The 27,000-nt window shown below is 40.0% G+C and overlaps 1 protein-coding gene across 1 annotated transcript in view; it reads right to left on the minus strand.

Annotated features, from left to right (window-relative positions):
• OTOGL (otogelin like) overlaps window positions 1-27,000 on the minus strand; it is a 132,654-nt gene that overhangs the window by 51,990 nt on the left and 53,664 nt on the right. The window contains exons 26-33 of the mRNA XM_077838230.1: window positions 18,847-19,001; window positions 18,215-18,350; window positions 15,596-15,715; window positions 13,930-14,046; window positions 11,457-11,613; window positions 9,549-9,575; window positions 4,049-4,216; window positions 1,940-2,218 (exon numbers count right to left, since the gene is read on the minus strand). Coding sequence (XP_077694356.1) covers window positions 1,940-2,218; window positions 4,049-4,216; window positions 9,549-9,575; window positions 11,457-11,613; window positions 13,930-14,046; window positions 15,596-15,715; window positions 18,215-18,350; window positions 18,847-19,001 — 1,159 coding nt within the window. The remainder of the gene's footprint in view (window positions 1-1,939; window positions 2,219-4,048; window positions 4,217-9,548; window positions 9,576-11,456; window positions 11,614-13,929; window positions 14,047-15,595; window positions 15,716-18,214; window positions 18,351-18,846; window positions 19,002-27,000) is intronic.

Genomic DNA, 27,000 nt, shown 5'->3' on the forward strand with positions numbered 1-27,000 from the left:
CATTTCCAAATTAAAAAAATAGGGCTGTCAAGCGATAAAAAAAATTAATCATGATTAATTCTGCAATTAAGCGCGCTTTTAAACAATAATAAAATACCATTTATTTAAATATTTTGGAAGTTTTCTACATTTTAAAATATATTGATTTCAATTACAACACAGAATACAAAATGTACAGTGCTCACTTTATATTGTTTTTATTACAAATATATGCACTGTAAAAAACCAAGAAATAGTATTTTTCAGTTTCCCCATTACAAATACTGTAGTTCAATCTCTTTATCGTGAAAGTTGAACTTAGAAATGTAGTGTTATGTACAAAAAATAACTGCATTCAAAAATAAAACACAATGTAAAACTTTGAGTGGACTTGTAGGCTCTAATCTTACTTCTTGTTCAGTCAATCACTCAGACAAACAAGTTTGTTTACATTTGCAGGAGATAATGCTGTCCGCTTCTTGTTTACAATGTCGCCAAAAAGTGAGACCAGGCGTTAGCATGGCACTGTTGTAGCTGGTGTTGCAAGGTATTTACGTGCCAGATATGCTAAATATTCGTATGTCCCTTCATATTTCAGCCACCACTCCAGAGGACATGCATCGATGCTGATGACAAGTTCTGCTCAATAACAATTCAAAACAGTGTGGACCAATGCAAGTTCATTTTCATCATCTGAGTCAGATGCCACCAGCAGAAGATTAATTTTCTTTTTTGGTGATTTGGGTTCTGTAGTTTCTGCATCAGAGTGTTACTCTTTTAACACATCTGAAAGCATGCTCCATGCCTTATCCCTCTCAGATTTTGGAAGGCACTTCAGATTCTTAAATCTTGGGTTGAGTGCTGTAGCTATCTTTAGAAATCTCATATTGGTGCCTTCTTTGCATTTTGTGAAATCTACAGTGAAAGTGATCTTAATATGAACAACATGTGCTGGGTCATCATCCGAGACTCCTATAACATGAAATATATGGCAGGATGCAGGTAAAACAGAGCAGGATGCATACAATTCTCCCCCCAAAGAGTTCAATCACAAATTTAATTAATGCATTATTTTTTTGACAAGCATCATCAGCATGGAAGCATGTCCTCTGGAATGGTGTCCGAAGCATGAAGGGGGCAGATGAATGTTTAGCATATCTGGCTAAACGTAAATACCTTGCAATGGCAGTTACAAAAGTGCCATGCGAATGCCTGTTCTCACTTTCTGGTGATATTGTAAATAAGAAGCGGGCAGTATTATCTGCTATAAATGTAAACAAACTTGTTTGTCTTAGAGATTGGCTGAACAAGAAGACTGAGTGGACCTGTAGGCTCTAAAGTTTTAAATTGTTTTGTTTTTTGAGTGCAGTTATGTAACAAAAAAACCCCTACATTTGTAAATTGCACTTTCATGATAAAGAAATTGCACTACAATACTTGTACAAGGTGAACTGAAAAATACTATTTCTTTTGTTTATCATTTTACAGTGCAAATATTTGTAATCAAAAATAATAATATAAAGTGAACACGGAACACTTTGTCTTCTGTGTTATAACTGAAGTCAATATATTTTAAAATGTAGAAAAAATCCACAAATATTTAATAAATTTCAATTGGGATTCTATTGTTTAACAGTGAGATTAATCGCGATTACTTTTTATTGAGTTAACCACATGAGTTAACTGCGATTAATCGACAGCCCTATAAAAATAATTATCAATCTGACTAATTATCAATCAATTATCAATGACTGAATTATGCTGTCAAGGCAATATTCATGACCACAAAAACAGGAAATCAATAACATCTCGACTCAGAGGGGAAAAAACTCAAAAACAAATAGGGGAAATCAGTACCAATATTTGCTACTATTGATGAAGATGATGCACTCATGTGTACCCCTCTTAAGACAACTCGAACAAAACTGTACAGTATTCTTTGGGATCATGTACAACTTACCTTCAATGCTAAAGCTACTTGTATGTTTGAATTCTTCTGAATCATCATACTTTGACACTTTAATCCCAGAAGCTGTCAATATAATGAAAAAGCCTTTCTTGTTGTGAAGTTCAAATGCACTATAATCTGGAATCCAGAGGCCCTGGTGATGGAAGAATGTAGCTCTTCTACGAAATGAAGAACTTGCCGACCACTGTTCCAAAGTAACAGTTTCATTGTCATGGACATACAAGAAGTAGTTTGGTCTTTCAGCAGACTCAAGGGAAACAAGAGACAGAGCTGTCACCAAAAAAATACAAAGAAATCAGGAGAAGATTATCACACCAGAAAACCAGAGGCAACAGACTACACATTAGCTATTGAGAAGTTTATGTCTAAACTATTGTTCTTCACAAAAATTCTCCCATTTTTCTGTAGAAAATAGCAATACTGACCCATAATTCAGTTTGATTCAGTTCATATAAAAATCTGAAAATTCAGCTACATATAGAGCTGATTGAAAAAAGGAAATTCCTTTTTGAGAAAATTTTTTGTCACAAAGTGAGATGGGACATTAAAAAACATGCTAGTTTTCACAAAATGGGATTTCAATAAAAATTTCATTTTGGGAAAACCAAAACAGGATTTTTCTGCCCTCCAGGACAAGAGCCTTCTGACCAGCTGCCAGAAAGGCTGAGAGCCTGGTCACTATGCCTCCCTCTACCTAGCTACCAACTCTGGGCGCCTGAGAGGTGCTGCCCATCCCTGGAGCTAGGGGAGAGGCAGGGAGACAGACAGTCCTAGTGCTCTGCTGTGTTTTGACACAAGTTTCTTCAAATCCGTGCTATATTCAGTTAAATCTTTCACTCTACCAAATTGGAATTTTCTTAGTTTTACCAGAAATTTTCCCACTAGCTCTAATTATGTAAGCATAATTTGTCCAAACTGCTTTTGGCTGCAAAATCAGGGTACACATTTTGTGAGAACAAAGTCTTCTCTCCTTAGATTTCAGGCACTTTTACATCCAGTCACAGCCAGAAGTGCCATCAGGAAAGTTGTATTTAATCACTTCTTGTTCTGGTCCTGAACAGATCAAAAGTGAAGAAATCACTTCTCTGAACATTTGAGAAGCTCAAAAAAGGCTTGGTTCAAATAACATAGGTAAAAATATGCAGCTTCCTTACTTCATTGAAATATTATCTCATCCCTAACAGTAATTTTTAAAATGTCCACATATTACATGGATTTAATTCAGCTTTCAGTCACCTCAACATTTTACCTGTACTATTTTATATCTGCTGGAGAATTTCATTAGACTTCATTCATCCTTCTACTTCATCACCTTTCCATTTATTTTCAAAAGTCATCCAAAAAACTTATTTTCTCCCTTGCCAATATATCTCAATTTCTCTTAAACATTATTTGAAATATCAGGACAGAGATGGCCCTTTTGTAGATACTGGTTTCACAAACTGTGATAGATAGGAGCCTGCATCCACTGATGTTAATGGCAAATCTCCCATTGAGTTCAGTGGTGCAGGATATATAAGGGATTGAGACAAGGAAAAATACTTTTATATATTAACATTTTTAGTGACATAGGTCACTATGTAGGTTTGAATGACAGAGAAAGTGTTAAAAATTATTTACACAGCGTGAACAAACAGAAATTAATAAGCCTAGCATAGGTGGTTTGTTTATAACTGGGGACACAAACACTTTTGGTAAACATTTTTAATATCTAATGTTTCATATTTACCCATGCAAACCACTTCTATTTCTAGTTGCACAAGATACTTAAATTTCCCTTACAAAAACTGTTCTATTCATTTGGACCTTGCTGCATTTCTAAAATATATTCTTGCAAAATTTAGCATTAAAGCCTTAAGTTAATTTTTCCAAGAATGTATTTTAAATGCACTATATTTCTTCTTGAAACTGTACGGAAAAATCAGTTTTGCAACTGACTACTCCAGTCTCATTTCTTCCTTTCCATGAAGGACAAACTAAAAAAAAATCATTGTAGCTTACTTTAGACAACTAATAAACTTAGAAATAAGTAACAGAGTAACTGATACATATAGTTCTAAAACTAGTCTTTGTCATTACTGTAATATTGAGTATACTTACATAAGTCTTTATCTTTGAAAAGGCCGGGAGTTATCATAAAACTAAATCCCACATTTTCATATGTACTGATTCTAGGCAAAGGAAATAGCTTTCTGCTGGTAATGTTAGCTCCTATGACAGTATCATTCTGTCCATAACTTGCCAAAATATATGGTCCTTCTCCAAGGCCTAGTGAAACAAACACCAAACAAACAAAATCAAATTGAAAAATCTATTGATTTACTTATATAAAAGAGCAAAACCTCAGGTACTTACCACCAACGACTGGTGGCATATATTGCCATGATTATTTTCCCACACTTGGAATTGTTCACAAAGGTAAGAAAACCCAGGAACTATTAAAAGCAGTTTACTTAGAACGGGGCCATGTGCCTCAACGTGATCTCAGTCCAAGACAGCATCTAAAACCAGTATGTCTACATTGAAGCTGGGAGTGTGCTTCCTAGCTCAAGTAAATAGATATAGCTAGCACACTAAAAACAGCAGTGTAGTTGTGCATAGCACAAGTGGCAATTTGAGCTAGGCTGGCCATGTATGTACCTGGGACTGGATGGGTTTGTACTCAGACAGCTAGCCTGTGCTGTGTGCTATCCCCAGCAACACCATTGTTTTCAGCAGAGCTTTAGCATGTGTCTGTCTACTCAATCTTGGAAACATGTTCCCTGCTGCAGTGTAGACATACCCTATGCAAGAGGTACAACATTCCCTTGCTCCAGTTCACTTCCTGTCCAGAATACAAACACTCTAAACAAGTGAGATGCAAGAAAGGAAAGTATGGATATATTCAATAACTGCACTTACTAGTTAGTAACCCAGGTTTGTTCTTCATGAAATTTCCTCTTCTATATATCCCCATTCTTGGTGGTGAACTGAAGGTATCATATTTACACACAGATGATGAAATATGGAATAAAATAATTAAAGAACTGTAATACTACTATTCCCCAGTGGGCATTGAATTTGACCTCTGCATCTATCCAGTAAGGCCAGATGGAAGTAGACATGAAGTTTCAAGTTGCTGACCTACAGCTGTCAACTACAGGAACACTGATGAGGCGAACATTTGATGCTGATGTTGCTCTGGTGGAAAAGTTCACAAACATGTACCATTTTTAACAAGGTTTCACTTCTTGCTATTGCTGTGGGTTGCACAAAATGTAATTGACGCTGCTGGGCATAACCACCGCCCTCCATTTAAGATAGCTGTAAAAAATGGTTACGCTCCTTCGTAGCAGGAACCATCTAAAATAAAGGCAGATGTGAATCTGCCCAGGAATTAGAACTACATGGGTGGAAGGTTCAGTGGGTATTGTTCTGGGTAAGGATGTGAGGGAAGGAACACACAGGAACAGACTTGGAAAGAGACAAGACAAAAAACAGAGAGATAAGAGGCAGTAAACCAGACACAGCCTGGACAAGCCTGGTGCATGACACTGAGAGAAGTCTACAGAGGTGGCATCTGGTTTTGGTGCTGGCTAGCAGGTTTGGGACTGTAAGCAAAGAAATTATCTCCTTTTGCTTTTGGTTCCTCCTATGATCAGGGAAACAGGACTTTCTACATTTTTTGAAAACAAACAAGATTGCCTCAAAGGTACCAGACTGCATCATCAATTTCTCCTCATAACTGGAACAGCCTGCAAGACCCTGAATTTTTGGCTAGCCACTCAGGCCAAAAAGTAGTAACACTATGATCCACCAGGTCACAACATCATTCACTCAAACTTGGCCTGCCTGTGCACCATCTTCCATCAGAAGGGAAGGGCAGCCAGGCCAAACCTGAGCTGTTCTGAGATTGTGTGCATTGTTTGCAGGAGCAAGGAGCCAGGCCCTGTCCTGTGGGTAGGACCCTACCAAATTCAAGGTCCATTTTTGTAAATTTCCTGGTCATAGCATTTTTAAAATCTTGAATTTCACGGTTTCAGATATTTAAATCTTAAATGTCATGGTGTTGTAACAACCATGAATATGGATTTTAAAATGGCAAAATATAAACATGTAAAGCCCTTAAGACTCAGCATTTCTCAAACTGGTGGTCCTGACCCAAAAAGGGGATCACAAGGATATTGTAGGAGAAGCCTCCATGAGACACACTAACTGAACCTGGCCTGGAAACCTGCAAGTGCCTAACTGCTTGAAAAGACAGAACTGTAGAGGTCATGCCAGGCACTAGGGCTGAAGAACCTCGACTCTCAGTTGGACTGCTCCAGGGACCCAAACAGGAGCCGATATTGCTCATTTAAGCTGTAACTGTTCATGCCTCTGTATCTAGGGCACTGGTGTGGATGCAATGCGTGTCTGGGCAAGCACAGGGATTCCTCTGTGGTTGGAGTGGAAAGGGGGGCACAGCTTCGCCGGGGCACAGCTTCACCCTGCCACAGCAGCAGCCTGCTGCTCTCCACCTCCTCCCCTCCCTGACCACTGGAGACACCCTGCATGCTCTCCCCGCTGCTGCCCTGCCCTGGCCTGGACACCTGGCTGGCCACACTCACGGGTATTTAAATACTTGAAGCCTGTGGGAGCAAGAGGCCCTGGCCAGGGGGACGGAGCGGGAGGAGCTCCAGTTGGCACTGTGCTCCATGGGCCCCTTTAGAGGATAGAGCCAGCTGGGTCCTGCTGCCAAAACAGGCATGAGCTGCCCACTCCCCTCAGTGAGTCACTGTGCGTTTACTTTTTCTTGTAACCAATTCTGACTTTTATGTCTCATTACTTCTAAACACTTAAAATCTATCTTTGTGTAGTTAATAAACTTGTTTTATTGTTTTACGTAGACCAGTGTGTTTGGGAAACTCCATTGGAGATAACAGGATTTGTGCATATCATTTTCTATTAATAAAATGACGGACTTTAATATGAGCTTGTGTTGTCCAAGAGAGGGCTGGGCAGTTCAGATGCACATTTTGGGGGGAGGAATCTAGGACTGGGAATTTGCTGGAGTTGCTCTGCAGAGTAGCTGGCTATAGCACTCATACAGTATAACTGGGAGTAATTTACATGCTGGAGGCTGTCTGTGAGCAGACCAAGAGTGGCTGCTCTCACAGTGAACCAGTGTAAAAGCCACCCCAGGTTGAAGGGTTGAAGTGAAACAGCTGTTCAACAGTCCAGATGGTACCCTGGGTAATGTCACACCATTATGCAATGATACCATTGAATCTAGCCAAGATTTCAATTCTTGTGTAATGTCTTGGTTCCAGGATCCAAGAAGCATGCCATGCAGTTCTAAGAGATGAAGTCATGAAGGTGAAGTTTGTTATGAATATATCTGTCATTTTAAGCAACCGTTCTTGAAAGTACCAGGACTATGATGTTTTCACAGAAAATATTTGTTATCCTATTAATATGAAGTAAATTGATAAGCCCCAATCTTGCATTTTACAATTCATGAACAGAGCTCCACTGATGTTAACATGGCTCTGCATGGGTGCAGCAGTCCACCTATACATTGCAAATTGCAGGATCAGGGCTATTAGATTTTTAAACCAGAAGGGAACAGTATTATCATCCAGCATAACATATATCACAGAATATCACCCAGTAGAAACACTAGCGATAAAATAAACAGGACATAAATAGTGCAAGCTAAAATAGTGCAAGCTAAAATAGTGCAAGCAGGGGATTTAGTAGAACCTCTTGATGAGTCAGAGCAATCCCTGTCTGGATGTACCCATGCACAAAAACTTTTATAATGAGGAAATAATTACTAAGAGTGAGAACTATTCATAAAGCTTATAACAAGCTCAGATCTCCAGTTTTGCTATAATTCACACTGAATGAATTATCTTTTTAGATTCATTTTAATATAGTATCATTAGAGATCAGTATATATTGATATTATTCATTTTGTAAGAAACACAATTATAATTTCACTGTCTACAAAGGCAGTTCACTGCAGTGAAGGTTAAAATGGTAATAAGCATATATAACAACATGAAACCACATAGCTTGTACACTAATGTGTCAGTAGTTTGAATCCCTTAATAATATGCTTGTCTGTTTACGTCAAAAAAGCTTTCATGGCTTTCATATAGGAGAAGTCCCATGAAATAGATGGGACATGTAGAGAGAAAATATTGTTAGATATCTTCCATAATGAAGTAAGGCGTAGAGGAGGGGAAGATTTTTTAGGTTTATGTATAAATGTAGTGTGAGCCCTGGCAATACTAAATAGGCAAAAGCTACTTTGAATTCAGCCTGACCCAGACTTTTCTGATTAAAAGACCATGGCAAGCAGACAAGGCAAAGGCTGCACGCGTGCACACACACTCTCTCTCTCTCTCACACACACACACACACACACACACACACACACACACACACTTGTTTCCAGTGAAATGTTAGTCTGCCTCTACTCCAGGCTTGGTGAAGCAGGGAAAAAGCCTGCCTCTGAATAAAGGATCAGATTACAAGAGAGCAGTACAATTACATCATGATATTAGCATGGAAGGGCAAATATTGCAAAGGACATGCAATATTTCTGGATAACATATGTCACTGCTGCCTTCTAATGGTTGAGAATGTCTAATGTACTCAAGAGTTTGTTACTATGCAATCCAACTGCAGGGGCTGGAGGCCCAGAAAGGAGACAACCTCTAGCACCACTGTACTACAGCTAACAGAGATTTTTCTTTGCTTAGATGGTTGAGAGCTGTGTTTTTACAGCAGGATGTCTCAAGTTACATCCCAGATGACAGACACAAGTGGTTTAGCTAATCACTGTGAGGCCTGTATCCCTGTAACCATTGTCTCAGTACCCTTGGAAGTCCCACAGGTGTCAGTTTGCTAACTAGCTGAGCTGCTGGTGCATAGTTCAAGACACCTTACATATTAATGGAACAGAAGTATGGAGAAACCATTAACTTCCACTAACCAGAGAAATATCAAGCCATACTGACTTGGGAAGAATTTGACCTCCTACATACATATATTATATACATAGTATATGTATGTAGGAGGTCGAGAGAGAGAGAGATTGATTGTAGGTAACAAGTCTTTGTAAAAAAGAAAAGGAGGACTTGTGGCACCTTAGAGATTAACACATTTATTTGAGTAAAAGCTTATGCTCAAATAAATTGGTTAGTCTCTAAGGTGCTACAAGTACTCCTTTTCTTTTTGCGGATACAGACTAACATGGCTGCTACTCTGAAACATGTCTTTGTAAATAAGGCTTGTGTGTTTTTTCTGTGGCACAGAACACAGAGATCTTGGCTATACTAGAGAAAGCAAGGTTTGAAAAACATTTTTTAAATTTGTTTTCAAAAGTCATGCCCAAGCCTAAGTTCTAGCACTGGCCATAACAGCAGCTAAATCCTGCACAGAACTAATTCAGAGGATAACCATATTTAAACTATTGTTTCAAAATACGGTTCCTTCTAGCATATAGAGGGTCATATGGTATGGCAAGAAACAGTGTGGTTTATAATAATAAATACATTCATCAAGCTATTTTGAGAGATGAGGATGCATCCAATAGAGAAATATTTTTCTTTACATAAATACTACGTACCTTGGTTGTAATATTCACAATTATAAGCTGAAAGAGAACAAAATAGATACATCATTAAACACCATCAACAAAATTCGTATCTGTCAACAACACTGAGACACCATAAGTCAAGGTCACAGCATGGTAATTCACTTTAATCAAAGAAATTTTTGTGTTCCTGAATGTGTTTCAATTGGTGGCTCCATTTCCACAGGATTTCATTAATAGACACACACCTGTGTTCAATTAGAAGTGTCAGCACTGCTGTTTTAAAGCGCCACCTACCCGTTGCTGAGTCGTCCATTGAAGAACTCTTTTTTCATAGTGAAGTTAGATGTAAAATATGTCGAGTCTGATGGCAAACTCACAATGCGAGTTTAAAAATAGCATACTCTAACATGGAGGCTACTTTAAGGACACAGGTATACGTAAGAACAGCCATACTGGGTCAGACCAAAGTTCCATCTAGCCCAGTATCCTGTCTTCCGACAATGGCCAATACCAGATGCCCCAGAGGGAATGAACAGAACAGGTAATCATCAAGTGATTCATCCTCTGTCACCAGGGCCGGATTAACACAGGGGCTTTAGGGGCTGCAGCCTGGAGCCTCGGGCTAAGGGGAGCCCCGCAAAAATAAATCCGTAATTACATGCAATTCAGTGGTCACCAGCCCATCAATCACTATCGACTGATCGATCCTGGCACCTCTGCCGGTCGATTGCGATCTTCAGGCCGCTAAAAATCCAGTGGCGCAGCAGGGCTCAGGCAGACTGCCTGCATGCAGTGGCCCCACACTGCTCCCAGAAGCAGCCAGCTGCTGGCACATCTCTTCAGCCCCTACGGGGGCAGGGGGGCATGGTAGAGAGGCAGAACCCAGCACCATCCCTGCAGTTCCCATTGGCCGAACTGTGGGGGCAGCGCTTGTGGGCAGTGCGCAGAGAGACGCTGTCCCCGCAGAGACACGCCAGCAACCGGCCACTTCCGGGAACTGTGTGGGACCATGGCATGCAGGCAGCCCACCTGAGCCCTGCTGCACCATCGGCTGGGAGCTGCCTGTCGTAAGCACCTCCCAGCTGGAGCCTACACCTCGCACCCCCTCCTGCACCCCAACCCCAGGTCAGAATCCCTCCTGCACCCAAACTCTCTCCCAGGCCCCGCACCCGCTCCTGGACCCCAACCCCTTGTCCCAGGTCAGAATCCCCTCCTGCACCAAACTCCCTCCCAGAGTCCACACTCCTCACCCTCTCCTGCACCCCAACACTCTGCCCCAGGCTGGAGCCCCCTCCTGCAACCAAACTGCCTCCCATAAAGAAACCAATATAACAGCTGTTCTAAGGTAAGAAGTAGGCTATTTTGAATTAACTTAACTATATTCTACATGTTTTAAGACTGAAATGTAACCACAAAATGGCTTTATGTTAATTAAAAGGCAAGTTTAGTATAGCGTTAATAGCCTCGATGCCATAATTGTGATCATTTTGTTTTAAATTAGGAAAAAGACTTGTATGGGGGGGCCCCACAAATCTATTAGTCGCGGGCCCACAGGAGAGTTAATCCATCGCTGCCTGTCACCCATTCCCAGCTTCTGGCAAACAGAGGCTAGGAAAACCATCCCTGCCCATCCTGGCTAATAGCCATTGATGGATTATACAAAAATATTGTGATCATAGCCAGTTTCATTATAGAGGGCTGTAAATCCAGTTCTAAAAGACTAACTTGTTAATGCATGGACTGCATGAAAAATTTAGAGCAGAAGCACATATATATTGTAGCTTCTCCTATCCCACTTCAGATCATTTGTATTGTCAATGAGAACTTTAATCTTTTCTTGTTCCTTATGTGTCAACAGAAAAATCGATCATTAAAAGGTCAGATAATCCAGTGTTTCTTTATTGTGGTTTCTGGGGACTTGATCAATCATGTACTTACGACAGACAGAGGGAGATCTCCAGTGAATTGCTGCACCTTGCTGGCAGCATTTGTAAGCATAAGCTGCAATGCTTGTACACAAACACTCACAGTCCCCACCAAGATTACAATTACATGTGTCTGTATGGCAATTTTTGACAAATGAAGTCACATCAATCTGAAAAGTGAAGGGGAAAAAAAGCAATTGAATGTCTGGGTCCCACCTTGCCATCACTTTGCACCAAAACTCCCACCAGTTTCTAATGGAATTCTGTGTCTAGAAAGAAAGCAGAATTCAACCCTCAAAGTCTGTCATAGAAATCTGAACATTTTCTAATGCTTGGGTAAAGTACTTTGTCTTTTAACATAGGTATAATTAGATTTGTCCACACAGACTAGCACTGACTGATCTTGCAGTAGTGTCCCCACATCCCCTGTGCACAATCACACACACACAGTAACACCATTGTCTTCATAGGGAGGCCTGCCATTGCACCCGGTGTGATTCCCAACAGTAGCAGTACTGTACAGCTGCAGGCCCCCAATACGGTGTTGAAGTCTTGATGAAGAACACTGAACAATTTTCAAGTTGCCTGAAACAATGTTGCTTGTCTAGAAAACTAAAAGTGTATATCAAAGTTCATGCGGTACGCCTGCCTACACTTTTGCTATTTAATGATTATGAACATTTGCAATGGCTATAACATTTAGCCAAAATTAGTGATTTTCTATTTTTATAAGGCAAATACTGCCATCTAGTGTAATATCTGTAGTTTTACGTTAACAATATCAAGACCATGGCTGTGATAACAACGTGAGAGGAAGAGCTTGCTGAGTGACTTTACAAGTTGATTTATTTTACTTTAAAAAAAAAATCAGTGTAGTTTGCTGGCAAGAAATAGAACGTCTGAGAAAATGTGACTGCATTTTTGGAGCTGTTGTTATTTAAACAAAAGTAAAATATTTCTGTGTTTTCAAGATTTTCTCTCTCATTTGTCTTATATCTCCCCAGATTTGCATTAGTCCACACATCCCTTTGCTTCCCCATGCCATTCAGAACTCTAAAACTTAAAAAGAAAGAAACTGTTGCATTATTTCTGCAACTTGAATTGTAAAATAACCCTTTCTGTCGGACTGAGGCAACCTTAAACATCATAAAAAATTCTTACTGCAATTCTAAAAGATGGAAATATTAAACAGTGGGGAGATTAGTTTAGTAGTTTTAAATCAATCATTGGTGACACATTTTAGGTCTACAGAAATTGTATCACAATCAATAACCTAGAATGCCTGCTTTACCGAAACTGGTAGTCCTTTACACCAGGCCCTGAAAGTCAAGAGATTCAGTTTCTGATAGGGATACCATTCATTATGTCTGTGGCAAGCACCAATGCCTACACTGCAGCTGAGGGGCGTAATTGCAGCATGTGTACATAGGTGCTGGAACTAGGAGCACACCCCATTGGCTTGAAGCGGTTTCCATCATTTACAGGATTTACAGTTTGGTTCAATGGATCTCAGCACCCCCACAAATTGTTCCAGCTCCTGCACGTGTAGACATACTCGAACTAGCTTTAATCTATGTAGTTCAGCTACCAATAGCAGTAAACCGCAGCAGCACAAACTAGCTGTAAAAAGGTCCTTTTGGTAACTGAAGGCACCTGAGAAGGCAGATACAATCAGAAATCCGGACAAACATGCAGATTACAAACTATTTGATAAAGGCTCAGCAAACGCCCTTATTAATGGGATCAGAGACTTCCCTTGCCACACTTTCCTCAAGCTATCTGCATCATCTCCACCTTGTCTGGACAGAGCCTTAGACAACTTGCAGTAATCCAAGCCCCTATCAGCCAGGTACCAGCAAAGCCAAGACACCACACATTTGATAAAAAGATTAATTGCCAGTCAATTACTTTGTCATGGCTCTGACGTCCAAATCTTCTCACTCTCTCCCCCAGCATCCTCATATAAAGATTGAGCAGGACAAATGACTACCTGAGATAAAGCTATCCATGTGTCTTCAACTTCTCCTATCATGTGCATTTAACGCTTGTGGTTTTCAAATTTTCAGAATCCGTTGATGCATGTGAATAGTCTTAAACTTAGTTAACAACATAGAAATTTGTAGGTATCACATACAAATACACTAATACAGTAGAAACTTGATTTTCCAAACTGGTAACTCAAAACTTTCCGTTATCTGAAAGAGGGTCATGTCCATGACATCTAATAATATTGAAAATCCCACCAACTGTCCTATAGCTTTAGGATCCAGACGTTGGCTCCAATCTTGCAAGGAGCTCTGTACAAGCACAGGAGTCCACTCACACAGATATCCTTGCAGCACTAGGGCCTGAGTCAATGTCTTCCACAGTATTCAGATTGAGTTGTAGTGTAACAAGGAATTCATTACTTCCTCTTGAATATTTTGCTACCAGAGATTCAGAATCAATATGTTCATCTTTGAATAGTTAATAAAGTATTAACTTACCACATTTCGACAAGGGGCAAAAACATCACTGTACAAAATTGAGCATTCCCTTTTGGCATAGGGGAACTTGCTCTGATGCACTTCACATGGCTTTATGGTTTCATTTGGACTTTTACACTTTAAAAAAAACACAAAATGAGTTTAAACTATTTATATGAAATATGTTTTTGTTCTTGTTTTTTTGGGTTTTTTTTTTTTGGTTGTTGTTTTTGTTTGTTTGTTTTACAAGAGACTTACTTTTGGGATATAGCAAAACTCCCATTGCCAGGGAGCAGAGAAAACAATGTTAAACAGCAAATATGTTTGCCCCCTCCTTTCCTGTGTTTTATAATTGAAAACATTTGCATAAAAAAGAACCTTTGCTTTTTGTTTTTAAGAACTCATATGTTCATGTTCCATACATGAAGACAATTTTTGTTATTTGTGACACAGTGTAATCGTTTCCAGGGCAACCAATTGTAATATTACAAACAGAACATCATGTGGCAAATCCATCCCTGGTGTTTTGCCATTGACTTTAAATGGCATCACACTAGGGATGATTTAGCCCTATAAATTCAAATGAAGAAGCAGCAGCAGTAGGAACAGATTAACTCATACAAAACAAAGAGCCAGAGATCATCATGATAACTCAAAAATGACTGAGATACTCAACTCCCTTTCTGAATCTCCTCCTTCAAAATGAAAAACAAAACGAGCAGGAAAGTTTAACAAAAGGACATGCAACTTGCTGAAGGCAAGTTCATCCAAAGCATGTACACATGGTGGGAAAGAAAAATCTGGGAAGCAGCAATGGTGACAGACACCTAGTGCTGGTCACAGACAGGAAATTAGACATGACTTTGCAACAGTATGCAGCTCCAAAAATAGCCAGAGCAAGCTGGGCTGTGTAAGCAAAGGCAGTATGTCATGGAGCAGAACGTTATGATCTCTTTTTCTGATCATCTGATGCAGCTGCACAGAGAATACTATGTTCAGTTATGGCCACCACATTACCAGAAAGATATTGACAAAGTGAAAGGATAATGAGGGGGACTAGAGTGATTTCCTTGTGAGGAAAGATTAAAGAGAGTAAAGCATGTACAGGCTGGCTAAGCAGAGACATGATATCAGTCTACAAATGTTGGGGGCATTAACACAAAGGAGGGAAAGAAATTATTTCAGTGACACACAGGTTTATAACAAAGTAGTAATTGAAGAAAATTAAGAAAGGGAAAATTTAGGAAAATTTCCCTTTGGGGCGATATATTAGGCTGTGAAATAACGATGGAAGTTCCATCATTTGAGAATTTTAAAACTAGTCTGGACAAAATACTAGAAAATTACTATCAGGAACAATTCTGCTTTAGCTGGGAGATGACCTTTTAATAAGGTTTTCCTAACTTTACCAGGCAATGCTGGTTATGTACTAAATTGCAGACAACCAAATGGACTTGGTTTGGTTTTTCACTTAAACTCAACATCATCTACTTATTGAGATACAGGGGTATCTTTATACCACATGTAAAGTTTATAGACAAAGATTCTTCCATAAGTATCCAAATGTCCCTCCCATGCATTGATTTGACTGGCAATTTGGAAAATGTCAGCACTCTAAGTGAGTGTATACAGTAATTAACTTTTCATACTGTTTATTTCTAAGTTGGTGAACAGATATGTTACTTACCTGTCCTATTGCCCAGCTCTCTCCAAAAACCTGAGCATTTCTCACTTCCATGTTGTTTGATGTAGTCAGATCATTTGAAGTGTATTTATCAAAATTTCCACACAAGCCTGCTAATTTACCCTAAAACATAAATTGAAATTTTTTAAACATCTTTTGATTGGTTTGTAGTTACAGTTTGATTATTGACAGTGGTCAAACATTTTTGGTTTTACTTCTTAAATAGTTTTAAGGGAGAAGAAACTAAATTAATGTTGCCTTAATATCAAGTTTACAGGGTGATTATAACCCTGACCCACACTTTGATGATACTTGAAGTGCCAATATATTTAGACCTCCAAACTAAAGGTTTTAAAAGCAGAACATTATATTTATTTTTTATTCTATTTTCTGCTTCCCAGAACGTATCTTTACTTTCTGACTGAATAAAGGGACTGGGGTCTCTTCAAAACGCCCTCTAAAAGCTGACATTTGTACGATCCAAGTCAAAAACCAAAAGTTCTGATACATTACCTCATACCATTGGAGCCTGACTAAATAATGATCATTAAGACCTTCAGCCTATATCCAAGTTAGAATAGCAAGGGCATTCATATTTACAGTTATGTGCAAGCCAGTCACCTGTAGCACTCTTAATATTGGGGCATGCGCTAGTAATGAATATATAAAGAAGAGGACTTATTTTTTCTGTTCAGTAATACAATCAAGATGATGGACGTTCAGACTCCAGAGTGCTTTGGGTTCATTCTAATAAATTGTTGTTTCTTTAGGTCCCACGGTTGCAGGCCCTTTCTTGCTTAAGCGGAAGTCTCTGAGAAAGGTGTGTGTGAGGGGGAGAAGCGTGTGATGTATTGGTGTCCTTGTATCAGCACTATAACTCCTCTCGCTGAGGGAGCCCTTCAGAACCCCTTTCTGAGGGTGTGCATTCACGGTTGAAACTGAGGGTATGTCTACACTGCAGTCGGGGATTTGACTGCAGCATGTGTAGACAAAGCTGAGCTAGCTTTGATCTAGCCAGCTTGAACAACAAGAGCAGAATAGAACAGCACTGGCAGCAACGGGCTAGCTGCTTAAGTATACACCCAGGAAACTGGGTGGGCTGGTACAGCCTGTCCTGCTGCAAATTCACTGCTATCGTTACTGGCGATAGCTAGATCAACGCTATATCTGGTTGGTCTACGTGTGCAGAAGTCACACCTCTGACCGCAATTTAAACATACCCTGAGAGAACAGCTTGGTAGGCGCTCAGAGAGTGTCTCCTATTTCTTTTCTAGATCCTTTTCCCTGGCTGGGTTGTTTGCCCGTGTTTATTTTAATCCCAAAATGTGAGTATGTAATATACTGAGCTGACTCTTCTACAACTGTATAATCTCAATCTCTTCTTGCCTTAATTTGGGGCACACTAACTCCCGAATGTCACAGGAGAGCAGTTGAATGTATTGCCTGGGATGTCAATTAAAAACAAAGACAATACTGATTATTCCACAGAAGTCAGCAGTTGCAATTGGAGCACTGAAACCATCTGTGATAGTATGCTTGACAGTGTGCTTCGTGCTACTACCTGAAACATCTTTGAATTACTAAAATAACCTGACTGAAAACAGCTTTACCAATGTAACACTCCTATGATTAGAAGACAAGCAAAGATATTATCACGACAAAAGTTCTTCGCCCCTCCCCCCCCCCCCCGCTCTCCTGCTGGTAATAGCTCACCTTAAGTGATCACTCTCGTTACAGTGTATATGGTAACACCCATTGTTTCATGTTCTCTGTGTATATAAAATCTCCCCACTGTATTTTCCACTGAATGCATCCGATGAAGTGAGCTGTAGCTCATGAAAGCTTATGCTCAAATAAATTTGTTAGTCTCTAAGGTGCCACAAGTACTCCTTTTCTTTTTGCGAATACAGACTAACATGGCTGCTACTCTGAAACCTGTCAATATTTAGTGTAACCCTCACACTGTACGAGTACTTGTTATTCATTTCAACCCAGATTCTGACACACTTGCTTATGCCAAATAGTAATTTATTCCACAAGAACTCCTAGTGAAATCACAATTTGGCCTGTATTTATTTTTCTCAATTTGAGATCATTTCATTATATTATTGCTTATGAGAGTTAAAGAATGACGGTGCTAGTTTGATCCAGGAATAGTGTAAGCAGCCAGCATTCAATTTTTTATTTGTTGCTGTAAATGTTGCTGTTACTTGACCTCCAACACACCAGCTGAGATTCTTAGCAGAATGTTTTGGGCTGAATTCTGCTAAATTGTGTCAAGGTTTTAGATTATTGATAAATATACACCAAGAGTGAGACCACCAAAGTCATAGAACTTGTGACCACATAATGGCCTCAGCCATGAGGTTCATATCTGGGGGGGGTGAGGGGGGAAATCCAAATTCAAGGAGTTTATATCCAATATTCTGCTTTGGATCCATCTTTGCTCTGTGATCTAAAACAGGTTTCAAAAGTGCCCAAAGATAAAATGTTAATTCAAGGCCCTGAATTCCAAGGTCTTCCCCATATTTCCACCCCACACTGTATTTCTTTCAGTATGAATGAACCTCTTTGTAATATAAAATACACTGTATACAATATCAAGTTTACAATTTGGTTCACCTTCCATCGAGGTCCAACTTTGACATGTATCGTTGTCTTCTTGTCCCACAGGATTGTAATTTCCTGTTCTGGAAAATGTACCACTGTATAATATCCAGCCTTCCAAAGCTGATATGTTGGGTTTTTTTCCTGTCCCCTTGCGGTCCTCTGTCAGAAATGGATATTTGTGAAAGATCTACAACAACAATTCTATAACGCATACAACCAAGACATACAGCCTAATAACTAGCCCAAAGAGTATTTTAAACTATAGCTTAACCCTAACATGTTATCGAGCAACTAGAGAGTATTGCCTCAGCTGTTTTGTTTTAAGAATTTTTATTTTATTTGTAGTTATTTTGGCTCAGATGCTGCCTTCCGTCACAAAAGCACATGGACAGAAACAAACTAATTCAAAAACTCCTTGGCTCCATTGGAGGAGCAGCAGCGAAGCATTCTTCCCAGTGGGACCAATATGGGTGTGGAAGGAGAAAGGGAAAGGGGGCTAGAAAAAGCAGTGAAGAAATAGAATTTTCATGGGAACCCAAGCTACATCAAACTTGGAAGTTTTTGATACTTTAGATTGAATGAGACTCAGTTTAATAAATTAAATTTGCATGTTTCAGATATGTACGTGAAAGGGTCATCCAAACAAGGAAAGAGAATAACTAACCTGTTTGTCGGAAGGTTCACTAAAATAAATCTCAGTGTCTCCAACAGAGATCAAAACGCTCTTTGAGCAAACAATGTCATTGTCAAAGCACTTCTTGTTTTGGGCGATTACAGATACATTTGAGTTGTCTGTACTCTGCAACATGAAGAAAAAATCATTTTATTTACAAATACAATTACATTTCACTTCAGCAGATAAATTCAAGCTTAAACATCTTAAACTGAAAAGCCATGTAAAGAGGTATCAATCAAAGAAAGGGATTTTAAATCCAGTACCATACCTTCTTTTGATTAGCTTAGAGTTAAACACAAAGAACTATTAAATGCATCTTCCAGTCATTTTATATTATTGAGGATTTTATTCACAATTTGAGGATTAGCCTAGCCTAAAATTAGATTTTTAATTAAATAAGAGTTTGGTTTATATTTTAAAAATTGATTGTACACAGAAAAAAATGTATTTTAGCACAATATGGTAATCAAAGTCTAGCTATGTTATAAACAGCAATGAAAACGAATTTTTTAAAAGTATGCAGTCTGAGAACGTGTTGCTATTGCATTTTCAAAAACAAGAAGTCTACCAACCATTTGTCACGGATTGGTAGATAATCTCATTATTGCCCACCACAAACATTCAAAATTATGACTCACATCCCAAAAAATCATGAGACTAGCTGAAAAATCGTAAGATTTTTAAATTATCGTATGTGTTTTTGTCCATCTTTTGATTTTAGAACTCCCTTTGCCCACACCCAGAGTATGTGGCAGTAAAGAAACTAGGTCTAGAGGTGATGAGAGAGGGTTATTCAGCCTCCATGGTGATTCAATCCCCCACTACTGAAACTGCTAACAAGTGTGCTGATAAGAGTCACTGTTTTTGTTTGTCTGTTGTCCATATGACTTGAGGCCCATAAGTAAGGCTCAGATTTTCTCATGGTTATTTTTAGTAAAAGTCACAGACAGGTCATGGGCAATAAACAAAAATTCACAAAAGCCATGACCTGTGACTTTTGCTGCTGCAACTCCACGGTTTCTCCTGCCACCGTGGTGGCTGGGAGCTGCGGGGGTCCCCCCACACACACACGAGGCTGTCGCCCGTTGCTGGAACCCTGAGGAGGCTGTTGCCTGTCGCAGGAACCCTGCAGAGGGACCCTGAGGATGCTGTCGCCTGTCGCTGGAACCCTGCAGGGGAACCCTGAGGAGGCTGTCGCCCATGGCTTGAACCCTGCAGGGCCCGCTGGCTGCCAGCTCCAGTCCCATGGACCCAGGGGCTGAAGCAGAAAGTGTCATGGAGGTCTCTGGAAGTCACAGATTCGTAACTTTCATGACCTCCATGACATAAACTGAGCCTTACCCATAAGTTATGTAGAGGCCACCAAACAGCCTTCAAACAGTGAAGGCTTGAGACACCTGATTCTGATCTTGCTTACATCAGTGTAATTCAGGAGAAACTCCTGTGAAGTCAAACTGGTGTGAGATCACTTCTAGGCATATGCTCATTACAAGCCCGTGTTAGATATGAAACAGTAACCTGGAGATGACAAGCTCTATATCCCACCCCTGACTGAGTCACCCAGTCATACATCCTCCATTTGGACACTGTCTATTACAACTTCTTGAGGCCTCTTTTGTACATACAACTACCCTCATTTTTGCTCCCTTGAACATTCTCAGAAAATATGACTAACTTAATATGTTGTGATGCAGCAAAATCTCAGAAGACTCATCTGCTTTCATTGAAGTATTTTACTGCGTTAGCTACTTGAGTTCAGACTAGATAAAAGACATGGGACTCAAGTAAAACATTACTAATGTGTACTAAGGATGGGGAAATTACTGAATTATGTAAATTAGTAAGTAAGCAAACAAAGTATGGATTCTTTACCCTTTCAAGACATTAAGGAGTTTTGCATCTGAAAGCCCTATCCCACAAACCCACATCCCTGCTGAGATCTCACACATTCAGATCTGTCACATAAACACCTACAATTCCTCCTCCCAGGCACTGGGGGAGGTGGGAGAGGGGATTCTGGTGCTTTTTTCAGGTAGCCTTTCTGCCTCTGCTTTGTTTTTGATCCCCCTTGCTGGTGTGCCAGCATGGAGCCCTTGGGAAGCAGAGACAGCATCTGAAAGGGAGGGAAATGGGACAGAATAGGGGGCTGATGGGACAGTTGGGGCCAGGAACAGGAAGGGGACAGAACTGAGGAGGCTAATGGGGAGAGTCTAGGGCAGAGTGAGGGTAACTGACCCAGGGCCCCCATACCCCTAACAATCCTCCAGTCCCTACCACTGGCCCCAGCAACTCCCTCCCCAAGCTTCTCTTCCCATCTCATCCACTGACAACCACCTCCTCAGGCTGCTCTGGTTTTTCTCACCCCAATAATTCTCCAGGCTCTCTCCTCCCAACAGCCATGCACACCGTCCCCCTTCCACACACTCTTTCACAGCAAGCTGTCCCAACAACCCAACTCTCTCTAATACCCTGGTGTCCTCTGGCTCCCCCCAGGTCCCTCTGGTTTCTGAGACGTGCAGGGGATAGATTCTGTTTTCCCCACACACGCTTGCTCACCCTGCTCAGGAAATCTTAAGGGTGAATCAGTAGTTGCTTTTTCTCACCAGCGAGAAATGTTGCCTGCGGGACTGCAGAGAACTTGGCAGCTATGGGAAGCAGTCTTGTAATCAATAAAAATAACAAGTGGCACAACTCAAAGTATCATTCTGATCTGAAAAGTGACTGTGTGGTGAGGGGATACAGGTTTTTGCTGCTCACTGGAAGACACTTCACAGCCCCACATAACACCCAGTCCCGTGGTGCCCTTAGGAAGAGACCCCACTGAGCCAGCTCACAGCTTGTGTGGTTTTGGGGTTAACTTCTAGCAAGAGTCTGCTCAGGGAAGCACTGCTAGCTTGTTGGTACCTAGGGGCAATGGGCTCTAATTAGGTTCGGGATCTTAAAGGCTATATCATCAATACAGAATTAACTCAAATTATCAAAACTCGAGGAACCCCTCTCATGTTAACCTGGCTTGAGTGAGAGGAACCACACTGCAAGTTAACACTCAGGTGATGTTTTCACTGAAAACAGCATGTGTGTGTGTGTGTGTGTGTGTGTGTGTGTGTGTACACGCACGCGCGTGAGCAGGCAGGTGCACAAACTTCCCAGTATGGGTAGACAAATCTGTGCTAGCTGGATTCCCACTAGTGCACTAAAAATAGCTGTGTGGGTGTTGTGGCTTTGGTGGAGACTCAAGCTAGCTACCAGAGCTCAGACCAAGAGGGTCAGGCTGCCACCCGAGCTGCAACATCCACCCTGTTATTTTTAGCATGCTAGCTCAAGCCCAGCTAGCACCAGTCTATCTGGGCTAGGAGGTACGTTCCTTGCTGCAGTGTTCAGTGTAGACATACCCTGAGAGGCCAGCCACCTCGAGTCAAAGGCACCACCACTCTAAAGGGTTTTTGCATATGAACAGGACTTGAGTTAGGAGGGACACAAGTTATAAAACAAGTTAACCCTGCAATGACAACCAGCCCAGTGAGGAACTGGATTACTCCCATGAGAGAGACAGCAGATTTGCTGACCAAAAGCCAGGACAGGGAGCCTTAAGGACTCATAAGTACTTTCCTGTTTGCTGGTTTATATATTAGAGATCATTTATGGAAAGCTGCATGGCAGAAACGCAGCCAGAAGTGGCCAGTTTGTATTGTTTCAGTTAAAACAAAACTGAAATAAACCAGAAACCTCAGAAAGAACATTCTGTGTTTAAACCTAAGCCTTTTATGCACCTCTCCAGCCACTCAAACACTGACCCTGGCCCCCACTATAAAAATGCCCCTTGTGGGGCTCCATGTTTATTGTGTCACAAAACTTTCAGTATCAGATTTGCTCAGTTAACAAATAAAGACTTTTTTCCTCTAATTGCCAGCCCTGCCACTCCTCCACAGATCTGAAAGTAGCTGGGTTCTTTCCTTCTCACACAGCACCTTGAGTTACACCTGTGTAGTCCCATGATCTGCAAAGTCAGCAACCAGTGGCACATGTGCCACCCTATTACTTTCAGGGGGTAAAGCCCAGGCACAACTGCAATTTAGTAAATAATTCCATGGATGGTGCAAAAAAAAGAAAGGGGTCCAACTTAGACTATAACCTCTTCAGCACACGAACCGTCTTTTTGTTCAGTGTTTAGCACAATGGGGTCCTAGTCTATGACTGGGGCTCTTAGGTGCTACGGTAATACAAATAATCAACAATTATTAATAATCAGACTCACTCTCAGTAACCTACTATAAAAAACTACTTTTGTCACTGATGTTGGTCGATACGTCTGAGTATACACAGAGAGCAGATCTAGTGAATAACAAGGTGTCATTTTTACATAGTCACTTTCCAAAGCACAGCTACTCTTTACCTTATTAGGTAAAATGTCCACAAAGAGGGATGTGCTACAATCTGTCATATGAAACCAGATAGATAGAAACTAGAAATAAAATGCTTTTCCCACTTCAAGAGAAACTAGGATCTTCCCACGTAAATTACCATATCCAGCCTGTTCCAACTTAATATCAGTTTCTTTGTGATAACATGGAGTTGCTAAGCAACATGGAAGGCAGAGTGTCACGGACCTGGGCACTCAGTCAAAAACTAATTGTCAGTCCTAACTTCTCAGAATGTTCTTTTGCTAGACTTCTCAACTGTACTGTATTCCATGCCTTTGAGATAAGAAAAATAAACTGCTACCACTTCCCAAATTTGTAATAATGCTTGGGAATGTTACATATTATTTCTGTCACAAATCTTCAGCTGCTATCAGTGCCAGCTAACGAGAACACGACGCTCATCTCAGAAAATCCAGCCCAATAAATGATGACTTGAAGTGAAGGTTGGTTTTGGTTTGGTTTGGTTTGTCTTTTTTTTTTTTTTTTTTTTGGGGGGGGTGAGGAAATCATTGAAATCCATCTGCTTTAGAGCTACATGCTCAGATAACCAGGATTAGTGGGACACTCAGTAATTAACTGATTTAAAGGCATACCGTCTCTCCATCTTTTCCAGATCCTAATATCTAGGCTTACACTCTTAATGATGCACCAGCATGCCCTCTGGTAGTACCACTGGACTCCCTACAGAATCTGGGGACAGACTGGAGATGGCACATAGTAAATCAAGTCCCATTTTACTTATTTTTGTCTGAGTTTACTACTTTTTTAATAATGATGCTTGAAAGACAAAATATGGAGATTTGAAAATGTTGAAAACTGCACTTTTCTGCAAAAAAGTAGAACTTGTTTTACTCTTATCGGCTATCTCCAGGGGGATGCCACAAGCATAGTATGGACAAACTTAGCCGTTTCCCCTTTTTATACTTCATGAAAGCCCAGGCTTACTATTTGTTATTTATTGTGATGCGGTGCTCTAAAACCCCTCTGCAAGGCACCTAATGTTTAACTCCTGAAGCACTGTTGCTAATCTATTATTCGGAAAGACCTCAATCCTGCAAGATGCAGAGCATTCTGTCCCCAGTCCAGCAAAGCACTTAAGCATTAAGGCCTATATACCTTTGTGTTTTCTATAAACACACACACACATTGTTTACTGTTGTTTAATTTTAACTTCTTGCCTACCTGAAGCACAATGCTAATGGCCCCCAAAAGGCTTTGCAGGAGTTGTGTGCATTGTTATTGGGAGTCACCAGATGGCACTGATACACACAGCCTCACAAGTTCTGAGAAATGGTTAAGAAGAGCTCAGAACTGGAGATGGGATGCATATATGGAAGAAAAGGGGGTTCTCATCATGGAGGAGAGCACCAGAAAAGGAAAATGGAGAACAGAGCAGTGATATTGCACACATTTCTACAAAAATTAACTCACTTCAATAAAAAAACATTTTAAAAATAAATAACATTTGGAACTACTAACATGCAAGCTAAATATCAACCAAACAATATGACACTTTTGTTACATTTCTCGCTTCCCACACATGCCTTTTTCTCGCCATTTTCTATGTCTATATTAAGTCTAATTTTGTTTGTTAAATCAGTGCTTTCTGGAGTTTATCTGATAAATCTCTTTGGCACTGGCAGAATAATGAATGATAACATTATTGAGTAGAAGGGCAGGAGCAGGGAGCAACTGCGGTGGGTGGGAAGGCTGTGGCAATACTGTATGGAGAGGATTATTATTGCAGTTTCTAACTCACCCTCTGACCATTTTCAGATGTCTGATAATGCACTCAGGATATCCTCCCCAGAAGTGACTTCCAAAATATACCATTTTACGACCTTCATCTGATTTCCTATTCTGGGAGCTTTTTCTTGTAGTGCAGGGTTTTTATTTTAGCATAAGCATGTGTAAAGTCTAACAACTGGTTAGCGAATCTGACTCTATTGACAGTTCAGAGTGGTACTATGACAAGGGAATCTTTCCAGTTAATACGTTCCAAAGTTTATTTCTAAAAGAATGCTCTATTTTAATTAAATCAAAAATTCAAAACCAAAATGATGCAATCAGGTTAAAAGAAATATAGCAGGGATTTTTTTTCTTCTTTTTTTCATATTTTAAGAAAAAGTATGCATAAAATCATTTAAACAGATTCTCCTTTGTTTCGTTATTTAATTTTGCCCTGCTTGTGTATCAGATTTGGCATTTGCTTAGGTTACATTACAACAATCCTTTTCTAATTAAAAATGTGATATTCCCTAGATTAAGGTTTTGGGAATGTGTGGGTATCTGTTACCAAGTGATACGATCCCCAGCAGTATAAATTATTTTGAGATACAGAAGGTATCTAAACAGCACAGTTACAGATGTACTGATTTATTGCATGTTTAAATATTTAAATTTTCATTTATATGGAAGCATGCAGTATTATAAAGTGTATGTGATATATTATTTTTGTTAATGGACCATAAATGTGGTTTTAGTATTAACAGCTACTTTTTAGAGGTAGCTAATTTTCTTGCCACTGTGAAGATTTTGCTTTGTTCCTTAGTAAAGCAAAATGTAAGGTAAAAATGTAGAAATGAAATTATGACAGCAAGTTACTTTTCCGAAGTAACATATAAGGTATTTCTAAGTACCACAAAACATTGTCAATGACTACAAGTCCTAGACTTCATTACAACTTTTATAACAAAAAAAGTTAAAATTGGATCATTCAGACTGCTATACTGTAACGTCTAGTTTCTATGGATTCAGAAAGGTAGGATCTGAGGAGTTTTTCTGACTCAGCCCATAACAAATTTAATTCAGAATTAAACATTTTCCTATATTGCTCCTACATTACTCATTCTTAGAGTCTCACCCACATGGTCAACCCTAAAGCAGCATCTCCAGGTGGCCCATAAAATGTGGCCCACACTAACATCATCAACCTGACTCACATGCTTTGAGTTCACATATGGTAAAGGGCTCTCAGCAGTGAAATGACAACACACACAGTGATCACTCTAAGACAGATGTGTACAAGGTTATTTTTATTTATGGCTGGGAGTGCTATATTAATGGTCTATGGAACCTGACACACCAGAAGCGAGCAGTATTATCAGAACTCCAACTAGCCATTTTTATGGTGGTCTTGCTCTTCAGACAGGGAACAAATTAACATGTAGATTAAGGATTGCCAAAGTACACCTGCATGCCCAATTATAACACCAAAAGCAAAAACCAATGGTGAAAAAGTTAACTTTCTTCAAGCTGTGTGGTCACTGCTGAATAGCAAGGACCCATCATTTGGTCCCAACCTGTCGATCACACCACACCTCCTCAGTAACTCCAGTCTCATGGCAAGAAATGTTGCTCCAGCCATTGCTGGAAACCCTCCATGCTAATCTGCACAAATTGAAAGCAATCTTTCCTTTGTTGGAGAACAAAAGTGATTCATTCACAGCATAATGTAATAGTCTGGAAAGCAAGATGGTGGAGACAGAAAGGCACGTAGAGGTAATTGAGTCTGAAATCATTGATCTGGAGAAAATGGAACAAGAGCATAAACCCATTGCCAGCTGTAATTGAATCTTCTGCTCACCAAGAGGATGGAACAAGTGGAAAAACAGGTACAAGCCAAAGTTATCTGGGTATTGAGCTTCCCAGGTGAAGACTAAAAAAGAGAGGGACATCTCTATAGGCTTGGTTAATAAGAA

Source organism: Eretmochelys imbricata, chromosome 1 (assembly GCF_965152235.1).
Source record: "Eretmochelys imbricata isolate rEreImb1 chromosome 1, rEreImb1.hap1, whole genome shotgun sequence".
NCBI lineage: Eukaryota > Metazoa > Chordata > Testudines > Cheloniidae > Eretmochelys > Eretmochelys imbricata.